The sequence below is a fragment of the Sinohyriopsis cumingii genome, chromosome 10 (genome assembly GCF_028554795.1).
Source record: "Sinohyriopsis cumingii isolate HCF-2022 chromosome 10, ASM2855479v2, whole genome shotgun sequence".
Lineage (NCBI taxonomy): Eukaryota > Metazoa > Mollusca > Bivalvia > Unionida > Unionidae > Sinohyriopsis > Sinohyriopsis cumingii.
In genome coordinates, this window is record NC_142970.1 from 1,574,531 (window position 1) to 1,589,627 (window position 15,097).

The 15,097-nt window shown below is 41.1% G+C and overlaps 1 protein-coding gene across 1 annotated transcript in view; it reads right to left on the bottom strand.

Annotated features, from left to right (window-relative positions):
• Window positions 1–15,097, bottom strand: part of LOC149789483 (uncharacterized) — a 170,845-nt gene that overhangs the window by 31,352 nt on the left and 124,396 nt on the right. Inside the window, exon 5 of the mRNA XM_089971499.1 lies at window positions 4,033–6,453. Coding sequence (XP_089827625.1) covers window positions 4,033–6,453 — 2,421 coding nt within the window. The remainder of the gene's footprint in view (window positions 1–4,032; window positions 6,454–15,097) is intronic.

A 15,097-nucleotide genomic window follows, 5' to 3' on the forward strand; every position in this document is an offset into this window, starting at 1 on the left:
AATGGATGGTATCACACCACCAAATAAGGTCTCTGATTCCAGGGGAGCATCCCAAATAAGGTTCTTGCTATGATCTAGCAATGCTTTTTGAGGTGTCCAAAGCATCATCTCTGCAGAGATGAAGATATTCTCATGGCCATAGAAAAAGTGTCTTGATGTCTTTGCAACTGCTTCCAATAAATGTTGCAAAGCAGCAGATGATAGTGATTCTACCTTCAAAGGGCTTGAAGGAAGCCTCCATGAACAGGTCAGCATGAAAAACTATACTCATAATCAACCTAACCTTAGTTTATATTTGCATACAGAGGTGAGTAAATGACCACAATGAAATCCCCACTTGCAAAGCTCTGGCATCCAAGATGGGATGTGGGCTTAATGGGCCATATGGGGCATGAACTTTATAACTGCTAGCTGAGTAAACCCTCAGTGTAGCAGGGTGGACTGACCACCCCCCTATGTTGGCTCACCGATTCCAGCAATTTAAAATTTCTGTGCAAGCTCCCTAACCATGCTAGAGTGAGGGGAGCTGAATCAGATCTGGTCTAGCTATAATTCCTGAAAGTCTTTCCAAAAGCTTAGTTCAAAGATTTGGAGCAAGGAGGCCATAAACTTCATTTACTGAGAGGCAATAAATGAAGTTTACTGCCATGTCAAATGACCATGTCTCTTCCTTTTCCACCAGATGGGATGCCTGGTGCAATGAGGTAGCAAATCCTCAGATGGGTGAACTCTCTCTTATTGATTGTTGGTACTTTCCTAATTGGGAGAGACAACACATCATTGTTTTGGAACAACCCACAAAATCCACAATTATGGGTACTCTATGGATGAAAGTGAAACCACAGTTACACTTCTGACAATCCACATGCTAGTTTCAGAATGTCACTTTTTACGGATGTGGCTGCAAATGTACTAACGGGCTGCACATGATAGCTACAATCACGAAATATGCAATTGTTTATTACAAAAACAATGAGGCAGGTTTAATTACAACATGCTCTGAAATTATGATAGGTGTGGCATTGATGAAAATCTCAAATGGCAGACCTGGCACACTGGCATAATGGCTTTGCCAATATTAGTTGCCCTACTGTTTCAATGGAAGTAAAACAGCTGACAATTACATAATTACATATTTAGGAATCAAATACCAAGCCCAACTTTAATAAAGTGGAGTTAACAAATACTTAAGCAGGTGATTGTACTGAATTTTTGTATAAAAAAATATGTATCAGGGTCCATGCATTTATCATTTATAATGAAGAGTGGAGACCTGTTATATAATTCATGATATGACTGCATTGCATCTGGAATTATATGATGATGAAGGAGAGTTGTAATAGCGTGCCATGGCATGACTCCATTATCATAGTATAATGATGGATGCTGTAATGAAGGAGAGTTGTAACAGGGTGCCATGGCATGACTCCATTATCACAGTATAATGATGGATGCTGTAATGAAGGAGAGTTGTAACAGGGTGCCATGGCATGACTCCATTATCATAGTATAATGATGGATGCTGTAATGAAGGAGAGCTGTTACAGAGTCCATGTTGTGATTGCATGATGACCTGTAATGGCATGTACCTGGTATATCTAATTTGTATTGTGATTGACCATAGTCCATAATTTGTGGGTAAGAATTTGTATTGTGTGATTGACCCTTGTCCATAATTTGTGGGTAGGAATTTGTATTGTGTGATTGACCATTCTCCATAATTTGTGGGTAGGAATTTGAATTGTGTGATTGACCATTCTCCATAATTTGTGGTAGGAATTTGCATTGTGTGATTGACCATTCTCCATAATTTGTGGGTAGGAATTTGAATTGTGTGATTGACCATTCTCCATAATTTGTGGGTAGGAATTTGCATTGTGTGATTGACCATTGTCTGTAATTTGTGGGTAGGAATTTGTATTGGGTGATTGACCATTCTCCATAATTTGTGGGTAGGAATTTGCATTGGGTGATTGACCATTGTCTGTAATTTGTGGGTAGGAATTTGTATTGGGTGATTGACCATTCTCTATAATTTGTGGGTAGGAATTTGCATTGTGTGATTGACCATTGTCCGTAATTTGTGGGTAGGAATTTGTATTGTGTGATTGACCATTGTCCGTAATTTGTGGGTAGGAATTTGTATTGGGTGATTGACCATTGTCTGTAATTTGTAGGTAGGAATTTGTATTATGATTGGCCGTTGTCCATAATTTGTGGGTAGGAATTTGTATTGGGTGACTGACCATTGTCTGTTATTTGTGGGTGGGAATTTGTATTGGGTGACTGACCATTGTCTGTTATTTGTGGGTGGGAATTTGCATTGTGTGATTGACCATTGTCCATAATTTGTGGGTAGGAATTTGTATTGTGTGATTGACCATTGTCCGTAATTTGTGGGTAGGAATTTGTATTGGGTGATTGACCATTGTCTGTAATTTGTAGGTAGGAATTTGTATTATGATTGGCCGTTGTCCATAATTTGTGGGTAGGAATTTGTATTGGGTGACTGACCATTGTCTGTTATTTGTGGGTAGGAATTTGTATTGGGTGACTGACCATTGTCTGTTATTTGTGGGTAGGAATTTGAGCCTATCTGACTAATGTCATATTTTTAAATATGTTTACTTGGATTTGAGTTCAGGACATTGGTTTTCCCTTTGAGGTCCTGTGATCTACCGGATTTTTATCAGGTTGTTTGCTAAATTTAAATAAAAAACCTGACCTTGTTTAAGAATTTGATGGAAATTTCCATTGGATATGACGTAGGTCAAGGACATTTTGATGTGTCATAAGTCAGGTTCTTATCTGTGGATAAAGAAGACCAAGTGTAAGCAATTACTCATTCCTGTTTTAATATCGGTCTTTGTGGAAACAATTTTAGTTCTGTTCAGATATAATTTTAGAGGAATTATTTATTATCCACTGGAATAAGAAAGGGCTCCTTGACATTTTAGACTAAAATACTACTTTGGGATTATTGTGAATTCATTCAGAGATATTCTGGATTATATCAGTGATACATCAAGATTATTGGTACATCTGCAAATTCAAGACTATTGGTACATCAGCACATTCAAGATTGGAATTCATTTGGAACACCACTGGAATTCATCTGGAACACTCTATACTTCTGGACTTCTGATAGAACTTTCCTGATTATATTGTAAGTTTGTTTCACATTATCACTTTTTATTGCATGAAATAAAGTATTTGCTGAATTTAACTAAGCTTGTTAGGTTTTGCTTCTTCCATTACTTAGTTTAATACCACAGTCATAACAGTATCACATTATAGGAGAACTGTAACAGAGTCCATGATGTAATCACATCACAATAATAAAGGGGACTGCTTCAGTGGTCTAAGTCATTAGAGAGTCCACATTGGATGCAGGAGATCTTGGATTCAAACCCAGGCCAACCATGGACTTAAAAATACTAACAGTTTCCTCAATTGGCACTCAGCATTAAGAAGTTAGTGTTAGGACTGGTGCATCAGGATAATGTGACTGGGTGGGACATGATGACATGTCTGCAGCATTAAGTCCCAGTACTAGACGTCACTATAAACTGCCACACTGCAGACATCATAGCGATGACTCAAATTGCTGAAGTTACTTTAAAAATACATCAACACACAACACACACATAATAAAGGGTGCTATACTGACAAAGACCTGTAGCATGGTCCATTGCATGACTCCATTATCGTAGCACATGTATAATGAAGGATGCTGTAATAAAGGAGAGCGAGTACACGGTCCATGGTGTGACTGCAGTATAAATAAAGGTGTTCCGAATTATGGAAGCCTGTGACATCATATGAAAGTATAAACTAAAAATATAATAGATGTTACAGCCAGAATCACTTTAAACCTTAATCTATTTGGAAAATGGGATCCTGAACTATTGTATTACATACAGCTCTTCTTCAGTATAGCACCCTTTATTATGTGTGTTTTGTGTGTTTATATATTTTTAATGTAGCTTTAACAATTTGAAATTGGAACACCATTTTTATTTGAAAACCTACCTCAACAATAAGATCTCCTTTCATTATGTTTCCTTCATCACAGTAATCTGCAAGCTTACTGGATATTTGCACCACAGTTACCACATTGATAGGTGCCAGGCTTGAATTTCCAGACTTGACTGGTTTAAAGGCACTTCCTGGTCCACCAAGCTTAGCATGATTCCCTTTAGGACTAGACACAGTCTGGTCAGAATTTTTGTTTTCAGACCATGGAGATGGTAGCATGACTTCACACTCAATTAATTTAATCAAATCAAATACTGCCATATTGTCTGGTAATTTCAACCTGACTGGGCAAAGTTCATATATTTGCAATATCTGAAATAAGCTGGGTCTCCTTGAATATCTTCTTGTATGATCTGACTGCTTATTATTGCTTGAAAATTGTAATCCCTCTGGCCAGGTTTTACTGAGAGGATCTGCTTCTGAGTTTTCATTTCCTTTGTGGAAATGTTCATTGTAAACAAATGGTTGATGTTTGCTCAAATCCTGAAGTGATCCCACAGGACAATTCTGAAAATTGGAAAGTTTAAATCCAGAATCAGATCCAGTTGTATTTAATCCAAATGACATCGAATTAGAAATTCCTTTCCTGTGTAAATTAGATGTATGTGGCTGAGTGTTTCTAAATGTTGATACCTTGTCTTTTTCATGAACTAAACATTCAGCATTGGACTCTGCTCCAGGAGTACTAAATGAACATGAATTATCTGACCTTGAGTAACTAGCCATTCTGGGAAGAGTATTATTCCCAGGTGCTACAAAACTTGCCCCGTTCTCCGTGTGGGGTTGAGACACCTGCTTCTCTATCCATGTCCTTGTGTCTGCACTAGGTTTGTTATTATGATGCACAGCAGATTTAAAGTATTTGTTAGAAGTATACAAATTCTGTGCAGACTGTTTTATAGACCTGGCATAGTTTGAGGTAGAAGGTACATCACTCTCTGCATCATTTGTAATGTAACCAGAGTCCACGGTGCTTTGGGAAGTTAGAGTAGTTAGCCCTGATTCACTCATGCCACTAGATGGCACTCTAGAGAAACAACTCATACTGTGATCCTGAGAACTGAATGAACCTGAGCTTCTTACCGACTGAGACAATGGTGTCTGTTTCTGAGTGACCTGTAAAGGACTGGCCTGATTTTCATCAGTCAAGTTCAAATTACACAGATCCAAGGAAGACGATGCATTATTCTGCAGAGCTTTATTTGGTGCAAGAAGTGCTGAAACTTCTCTGTCAGATGGCGTTGTGCTTACCCCACCTTGCCGGCTTGAGCTGTTGTTGGATGTTGAAATAGATCGAGGACTTAAACTTCCTTGACTGCTTAAAGTCATTCTCATTTTCATGAAATCTGAAACCTGTCTACGCTTCTCATTAATATCAACACCACATGGAACTTCTGGTAATCTTCTTGGTCGTTTCTCATCAAGTTTAGCACAGGAAATTTGTTTCTCATCTAGATTATTAACACAGGCTGACAAGTTTTGTAAAGACATGAATCGCTTATTATTACAACTGTTCCCATTGTTTTTGGGGACATTTCCTACTAAATCTCTCTGATTGTTGGGAATGACATTCCTTTTGTCCATACTTGTTGTATTAGTTGGTAAATGTTGTACACTATCTGCCTTTTTCTGACCCACAAGTGAGAAAGTAAGTCCAGAGGTCAAATCTACCAGTGAGTGTGAACGTGAAACAAGATCTCCTTCATTGTTCTCTTCAAAAACAACACTTTTATCAGGTTTTGCATACTCTGGATGGAATCCTGAGTTAGAATTTTTATCAAATTCCACTGTCCTGGATTTATGTGATTTAGAACTTACATGTTGTCTAAGAATGGGCTTCTCTGTTTCAGACCAACTGGCAGTTGGTACCTTGGGTTTTTCTGTAGAACTACTAAAGCCTGAATCCAGTTTTGGAGACTTTGGCATACTGGCTTCAGATCTGAAGCCGGTTTCATAAAACTCATCATTTCCAATTCTTCCATTATGATTTTTCACTGCTGAATCATTCTGTCTGGCTGACACACTACTTACATCTCTTTTGTCTATTGTTTGGGAGTAAGCTCCAAGTGAATATTTCTCAGTTTTCCTATTTTTGTTCCTGCTTTCAAGAACATCAATGTTTTTCTTCTTTGCAGAGTATATAGAAAAGGATTTGGCAAGATTCTTGCTATTCACTTCAAAATTCTGATGAATCTGAAGATCTGATTTGCTTTTTGAAGCAGAATGACTTTCTTGTACTGGTTCTGGGGGACCATATTTGCCAGAATTGGACAAAGAATTCATCTGCTGTGGAAGTGGATACTCTTTTTGTTCTCTAACAGTGAAGAGTCCCTCACTGACTGAACTATAAGTCAGTGAGCCAACATCAGATCCTTTGCAAGACCCATAATTCAAATCAAAGGGTTTCCTCTTTCCCTGAAATTGAGAAAACATCAAAATCATTAAGAAAGAAAGATTTTATCTTTTCAAAAACTTGTAAAAACTGGTATCACTTTTACCTGTGTATAATGCACATCAAACAAAAGGAATCAACATGAATATTGTGTCAGTCCATAATGTACAGTAGATCTAAAATATAACTTTGGACCAGGTCCCACCCATGGGCTGGTCCAAGATCCTTCAGAAGACTTGCCTCAGAGGGATTAGCTTCAGGACACACGTTACTAATTATATGGAAAATATTGCCCACATCCTATTGAAAACGTCAGTGACTGATTGCCATGGAAGAGCTTAAAGTAAAATCCAGCACAGATGATGGTCACAGCAGAGTTATTGCCACTGAAATTTTGCATTGTTCCCCAGCAATAATGTCAAGAAGCATTTGCTCATGTTGTTCCACTTACCAAGGCAATAGTGATGTATGTGACATTTAAGGTAGCCCTAGCATCAGTCATGATAGCAATGCCTGCCTTGTGGCCAGGATTTTCAGCATTAGGGCAACACTAATGGGGAGAGATGGCCTGATGGGGCTTGCAATGCTCATTAAGAAAATTCCAGGACCAGCAAACTGACTCACTGTGTGGTGGTGTTAGTACCTTTTCTTGCTTTTGCAATGAAGGTCATCTATCGCAATTTCCAAATTACAGCCACAACAAGTTTGCACCAACATGGCAATCCATACGTGATAGTCCATCTAACCCAACAGGGCTCACTGATGATCTGCCTCACCCTACAGGACCTACTGATTATCAACCTCACCCTACAGGACCTACTGATGATCCACCTCACTCAACAGGACCTACTGATGATCCACCTCACTCTACAGGACCTACTGATGATCCACCTCTCTACAGGACCTACTGATGATCCACCTCATCTACAGGACCTACTGATGATCCACCTCACTCTAATGGGCATACTGATGATCCACCTCACTCTACAGGACCTACTGATTATCCACCTCACTCTACAGGACCTACTGATGATCCACCTCTCTACAGGACCTACTGATGATCCATCTCACTCTACAGGACCTACTGATGATCCACATCTCTACAGGACCTACTGATGATCGACCTCACTCTACAGGACCTACTGATGATCCACTTCACTCTACAGGACCTACTGATGATCCACATCTCTACAGGACCTACTGATAATCGACCTCACTCTACAGGACCTACTGATGATCGACCTCACTCTACAGGACCTACTGATGATCCACTTCACTCTACAGGCCCTAATGATGATCCACCTCACTCTACAGGACCTACTGATGATCCACCTTACTCTACAGGACCTAATGATGATCCACCTTACTCTAAAGGACCTACTGATGATCCACCTCACTCTAATGGGCCTACTGATGATCCACTTCACTCTAATGGGCCTACTGATGATCCACCTCACTCTACAGGACCTACTGATTATCCACCTCACTCTACAGGACCTACTGATGATCCACCTCTCTACAGGACCTACTGATGATCCACCTCACTCTACAGGACCTACTGATGGTCCATCTCACTCTACAGGACCTACTGATGATCCACATCTCTACAGGACCTACTGATGATCCACCTCACTCTACAGGACCTACTGATGATCGACCTCACTCTACAGGACCTACTGATGATCCACTTCACTCTACAGGACCTAATGATGATCCACCTTACTCTAAAGGACCTACTGATGATCCACCTCACTCTAATGGGCCTACTGATGATCCACCTCACTCTAATGGGCCTACTGATGATCCACCTCACTCTACAGGACCTACTGATTATCCACCTCTCTCTACAGGACCTACTGATGATCCACCTCTCTACAGGACCTACTGATGATCCACCTCACTCTACAGGACCTACTGATGATCGACCTCACTCTACAGGACCTACTGATGATCCACATCTCTACAGGACCTACTGATGATCGACCTCACTCTACAGGACCTACTGATGATCGACCTCACTCTACAGGACCTACTGATGATCCACTTCACTCTACAGGACCTAATGATGATCCACCTTACTCTAAAGGACCTACTGATGATCCACCTCACTCTAATGGGCCTACTGATGATCCACCTCACTCTAATGGGCCTACTGATGATCCACCTCACTCTACAGGACCTACTGATTATCCACCTCACTCTACAGGACCTACTGATGATCCACCTCTCTACAGGACCTACTGATGATCCACCTCACTCTACAGGACCTACTGATGATCCATCTCACTCTACAGGACCTACTGATGATCCACCTTACTCTAAAGGACCTACTGATGATCCACCTCACTCTAATGGGCCTACTGATGATCCACCTCACTCTAATGGGCCTACTGATGATCGACCTCACTCTACAGGACCTACTGATTATCCACCTCACTCTACAGGACCTACTGATGATCAACCTCACTCTAATGGGCCTACTGATGATCCACCTCACTCTACAGGACCTACTGATGATCCATCTCACTCTACAGGACCTACTGATGATCCACATCTCTACAGGACCTACTGATGATCCACCTCACTCTACAGGACCTACTGATGATCGACCTCACTCTACAGGACCTACTGATGATCCACTTCACTCTACAGGACCTAATGATGATCCACCTCACTCTACAGGACCTACTGATGATCCACCTCACTCTACAGGACCTACTGATGATCCACCTTACTCTACAGGACCTAATGATGATCCACCTTACTCTAAAGGACCTACTGATGATCCACCTCACTCTAATGGTCCTACTGATGATCTGCCTCTCTCTACAGGACCTAATGATGATCCACCTCACTCTACAGGATCTACTGATGATCCACATCTCTACAGGACCTACTGATGATCCAACTCACTCGACAGGACCTACTGATGATCCACCTCACTCTACAGGACCTACTGATGATCCATCTCACTCTACAGGACCTACTGATGATCCACATCTCTACAGGACCTACTGATGATCCACCTCACTCTACGGGACCTACTGATGATCGACCTCACTCTACAGGACCTACTGATGATCCACATCTCTACAGGACCTACTGATGATCGACCTCACTCTACAGGACCTACTGATGATCCACTTCACTCTACAGGACCTAATGATGATCCACCTCACTCTACAGGACCTACTGATAATCCACCTCACTCTACAGGACCTACTGATGATCCACCTTAATCTACAGGACCTAATGATGATCCACCTTACTCTAAAGGACCTACTGATGATCCACCTCACTCTAATGGTCCTATTGATGATCTGCCTCTCTCTACAGGACCTAATGATGATCCACCTCACTCTATAGGATCTACTGATGATCCACATCTCTACAGGACCTACTGATGATCCAACTCACTCGACAGGACCTACTGATGATCCACCTCACTCTACAGGACCAACTGATGATCCACCTCACTCTACAGGACCTAATGATGATCCACCTCACTCCACAGGACCTAATGATGATCCACCTCACTCTGCAGGGCCTACTGATGATCTACCTCATTCTACAGGGCTCCCTCCCAATGTAAATCAACTACAAGAGCATGCTGTTTCTGTTAACAATGTTTATGGTGGTGTTAGTCTGACTGTGATGGACAAACGGTTACATGTTACTAAATGCTAAGGACTGTGGGCTCACTGTCAGTCCTATAAAATCCAGATAGTTCAAACCCAAGGATTAGTGTGTGGGGCAATTAGATACTGATGGAATTTGATGTTAGTGATGTGCTAGATCAGTATCATGCTCTGCGATTAAACCAGGAATGGAAACCCATATCTCCTTTTCCAGCATTGGCTAGTTACAACAGATATCAGGCAGAGATAATAGGTTTGGACTTGCAATAAATTGGTTGTTACCAAGTGAGAAGTGGGGCCAGTTCAGACTGCTTGCTCTGGTGTGACTGGTCCATCCAGAGCTCTGCTTAGGACAATATTCATAGTCAGAAATGCAACAATGGTCATATTACCACAGGTTTTTGTGTTCCATGGTGAAGCGAAGTATGGTGGTGGTGCCTTTAGCTACAATAATGTAGAGAGGGCACAGTTCTACGATCAACCTCTACATTTATGTAACAACCAAGTTTATCAATAACACTGTCCAGTACTTGCTTCTGATGGTCAAGTCCAAAAATATAATAAAAACCTAAATCACAAAATTCAATTCTAGCAGAACCAGGTTAACTCTGCAATCTGGTGCATGACTACAGGATGTTGCTTCTGCATCCATGACCTCCTGCTGACAAAAAAGTTGCTGGCAATGATGCAAGGCTTTGCTGGTTTTGCATTTACTATCAAGTTTAAAAGATTATAATTCATTGTTTGCTTCTATTCCAGACAGACTAGAGCTCAATGCAGGAATCACATTAACACTCACTTCCAGATGCTTCTGCCAAGAATTTAATGCAGATACAAACAACGACTGGCACTACAAGCAGAGCTACAATGATGGGCTTCGGATGGAGAAATTCTATTCCCATCTCAAGAACGATTCTTTCCTAAAAGCAGTGGTTTCACACCTGAAATGACATATCAATAAGAGCTTACATTTTCATAACTTTGATCTGAAGGACAGAAAAGATGGGTAAATGTTTGCTTGATCTGTGTGAAGGATTGACTTGGGCTTGGGTGGAATGACTCAATGAATGTATCCTCTTGTATGTATGGGTGATGTTGGGTGGAATGACTCAATGAATGCATCCTCTTGTATGTATGGGTGATGTTGGGTGGAATGACTCAATGAATGTATTCTCTTGTATGTATGGGTGATGTTGGGTGGAATGACTCAATGAATGCATCCTCTTGTATGTGTGGATAATGTAGGGAGGGGGTTGGGTGGAATGACACAATGAATGCATCCTCTTGTATATGTGGGTGATATTGGGTGGAATGACACAATGAATGCATCCTCTTGTATGTGTGGATGATGTTGGGTGGAATAAGTGAAAGCATCCTCTTGTATGTGTGGCTGATGTTGGGTGGAATGACTCAATAAAATCATCCTCTTGTATGTGTGGGTGATATTGGGTGCACAATCTCAAATGTAAATCTACCAGCAGTAGGCAAAAAGGCCCTCTATCACATATACCATTTTATAGTTTAAATCTTCCACTCTTTAAAGTTGCAAGAATTTTTGTAAAAATTTCATTACAACACCCTAACACTGTATTGTTACATGTTCAATCAACACATTTGAGAAACCAGCCAAAACCAGTCAAAATGTTTCACTAGTACAACTACTGGTGCAATGGTTGGCAGATCAAATGTTCATGACGTGTACTCAAAACAAGCTGTTGATAGATTACCTTACTGATGGAAATGGGGAGTTTAATGCCAGCTATCTTTTGAGGTGTTATAAGTAATAAAGGAACAAAAGTTGGGCAGTATGTCTTCTCAACCTTTGAGGTAATCTGGCTGATCATTTCTGTAAGGGAGATAAGATGGAAAGACCAAACATAATAAATTATTTTGGCAGACACACTAGAGTAAGTATTTTTATTTTTTATGATTATCAGGTCTGCATTGTGTTTCCAAAATATACATCTTTTGTGTCTCATGCACATAAATACAGTTCAACCCCGAGATAAAATATACCAGTTAACAATATATAACAAGATAGTTAAATTTAAAGTTGAATAAATTATTCATAAAAGCATAATGAATTTTCATTGTTTATTTATTTAAAATCTAAATCAATCTTTATTTTTTTCTTTGAATTTACATTGGTGTAACTTGCCAAAAGATTTTTGGATTGAAGCCATGAAGAGAAAGAAATCCTTTAGGAGGAGACTCAGAAATACATTTAAGTCCAAGTCAGGAACTTTCTCTGTGGAGTGAACATAACTTGGAGAACTACTGGAAAGCAGTCAGCAACCTTACAAATCCAGCAGTAGGAAACTGAATCTTGAATTTTCTTGCAGGCTGAGTAGTTGTCCTGACAATGCACATACAGCAAATTACAAAGTGATTCAGGGGAAAATCGGGGCCCCGAGTGGTCGAGTTGTCTAAAGCGCTCTCCGTCACAGATCAATGTCATCTCACCTCTGTCTATGTGGGTTCAAGTCTCGGGCTCGGCCAGTGTGGATATGTGAGAAAACTTGCCGGTAGCTTCTTGTGGGTCAGTGGTTCTTTCCGGGGTTTTCCCAGGTTCTTCCTCCACCATTAATACTGGCCACCATGTATAGCCTATCTTGTGCTAAAAAATGGCATTAAACCCTATAACAACAATAACAACAACAGAAGAAAATCAGAACTATTGAGAGCCTGTTAAGTTTGAAGCTTAATTACAGAGAACATCTTCAGTGGTCACTAGACAATAATCTTGTGAAGGAAACTAAAAATGATGTTGGATGTTATTCAATAGATCTTTGCAGTGAACTATAAGATATATGTTTCCTTAATCATTAATTGACTGACTCTATTAATTACTGTAGCATCTGAATCTAAATCCAATTTTAATATACTATGAAAAGTATGTGTCCAAAATATTTGTTTTTAAACCCCCTGAAGAACATAAAATTTCTGCTACAAGATATCTATGCCACCGTATGCCAAAAACATTGCAAACTGACTCTACTATGGTGCTGTGCTTGGTGGACTTGTTGTGGATTATAAGATATCCTGTGGTGTTGTGCTTGGTGGACTTGAAGTGGGTTGTAAGATATCCTGTGGTGCTGTGCTTGGTGGACTTGAAGTGGGTTATAAGATGTCCTGTGGTGCTGTGCTTGGTGGACTTGTAGTGGATTAAAAGATATCCCATGGTGCTGTGCTTGGTGGACTTGAAGTGGGTTATAAGATATCCTGTTGTGCTGTGCTTGGTGGACTTGAAGTGGGTTATAAGATATCCTGTGGTGCTGTGGTTGGTGGACTTGAAGTGGGTTTATAAGCTGTCCTGTGGTGCTGTGCTTGGTGGACTAGAAGTGGGTTATAAGATGCCATGTGGTGCTGTGCTTGGTGGACTAGAAGTGGGTTATAAGATGCCATGTGGTGCTGTGCTTGGTGGACTAGAAGTGGGTTATAAGATGCCACGTGGTGCTGTACTTGGTGGAATTGAAGTGGGTGATAAGATGTCCTGTGGTGCTGTGCTTGGTGGACTTGTAGTGGGTTATAAGATGCCCTGTGGTGCTGTGCTTGGTGGGCTTTTAGTGGGTTATAAGATGTCATATGATGCTGTGCTTGGTGGACTTGAAGTGGGTTATAAGATGTCCTGTGGTGCTGTGCTTAGTGGGCTTTTAGTGAGTTATAAGATGTCCTGTGGTGCTGTGCTTGGTGGACTTGAAGTGGGTTATAACATGTCCCATGGTGCTGTGCTTGATGGACTTGTAGTGGGTTATAAGATGTCCCATGGTGCTGTGCTTGGTGGACTAGAAGTGGGTTATAAGATGCCATGTGGTGCTGTGCTTGGTGGAATTGAAGTGGGTGATAAGATGTCCTGTGGTGCTGTGCTTGGTGGACTTGTAGTGGGTTATAAGATGCCCTGTGGTGCTGTGCTTGGTGGGCTTTTAGTGGGTTATAAGATGTCATATGATGCTGTGCTTGGTGGACTTGAAGTGGGTTATAAGATGCCATGTGGTGCTGTGCTTGGTGGAATTGAAGTGGGTGATAAGATGTCCTGTGGTGCTGTGCTTGGTGGACTTGTAGTGGGTTATAAGATGCCCTGTGGTGTTGTGCTTGGTGGGCTTTTAGTGGGTTATAAGATGTCCTGTGGTGCTGTACTTAGTGGGCTTGTAGTGGGTTATATATGTCCTGTGGTGCTGTGCTTTGTGGACTTAAAGTGGGTTATAAGATGTCCCGTGGTGCTGTGCTTGGTGGACTTGAAGTGCTTGGTGGACTTGAAGTGGGTTATAAGATGCCACGTGGTGCTGTGTTTGGTGGGCTTGTAGTGGGTTACATATGCCCTGTGGTGCTGTGCTTAGTGGGCTTGTAGTGGGTTATAAGATAATATCCAGAAGCCTGCTGACAATGCAACCAGTCAATCTTGGGTGCCTTGATTTTGAGCATGCAGGAAAAGCAGCAACCCTCTCATCATTTCAGGGATCAGCAGACAGTTCCTGTGCATGCTGGGTAGCTTTTCTAGATATTCAAGGTCACATCAAGTACGTAACCATTTGGACTATCCACTGCAACTGCCAACATGTTGTCTAAGGTGTCTACCTGCTTAATGCTGCCAGTTGGTAGATTCCATATAATGGCTCATTAATAAAGGCTGGTGATGTTGATATGGGCATACTAGCTTCTTGATGTTCATCTGCAGCTTAAGCCTGGTGCCTTTGATTTTTAGCATCCCAGTTCAAGCAATGCATGCCATAGTAGTGGTATGGTTGAAGGTTTAAACAGATCTGTCCTGAAATTCAGAAAGGTTTTGAGGTAGAGGTCATGGCAATAACACTGACTGAATAGTCTGTGCATGCTGACAGTCCTCCTTCCAACTGCCCATGCACTCATACCATTAAATGTCCTTCTTAAAAGAAGATCAATACTGGCATTGTGTATCTTGTTGTGGCATCAATGCTTTCTTTGGCAGGGTTTGACCAACTCTTCCAGGTTGCTGTTCATAAACCACAGGCTGTCAATAAACTGCCACAATGAGAATGCCAGGTAATACTGA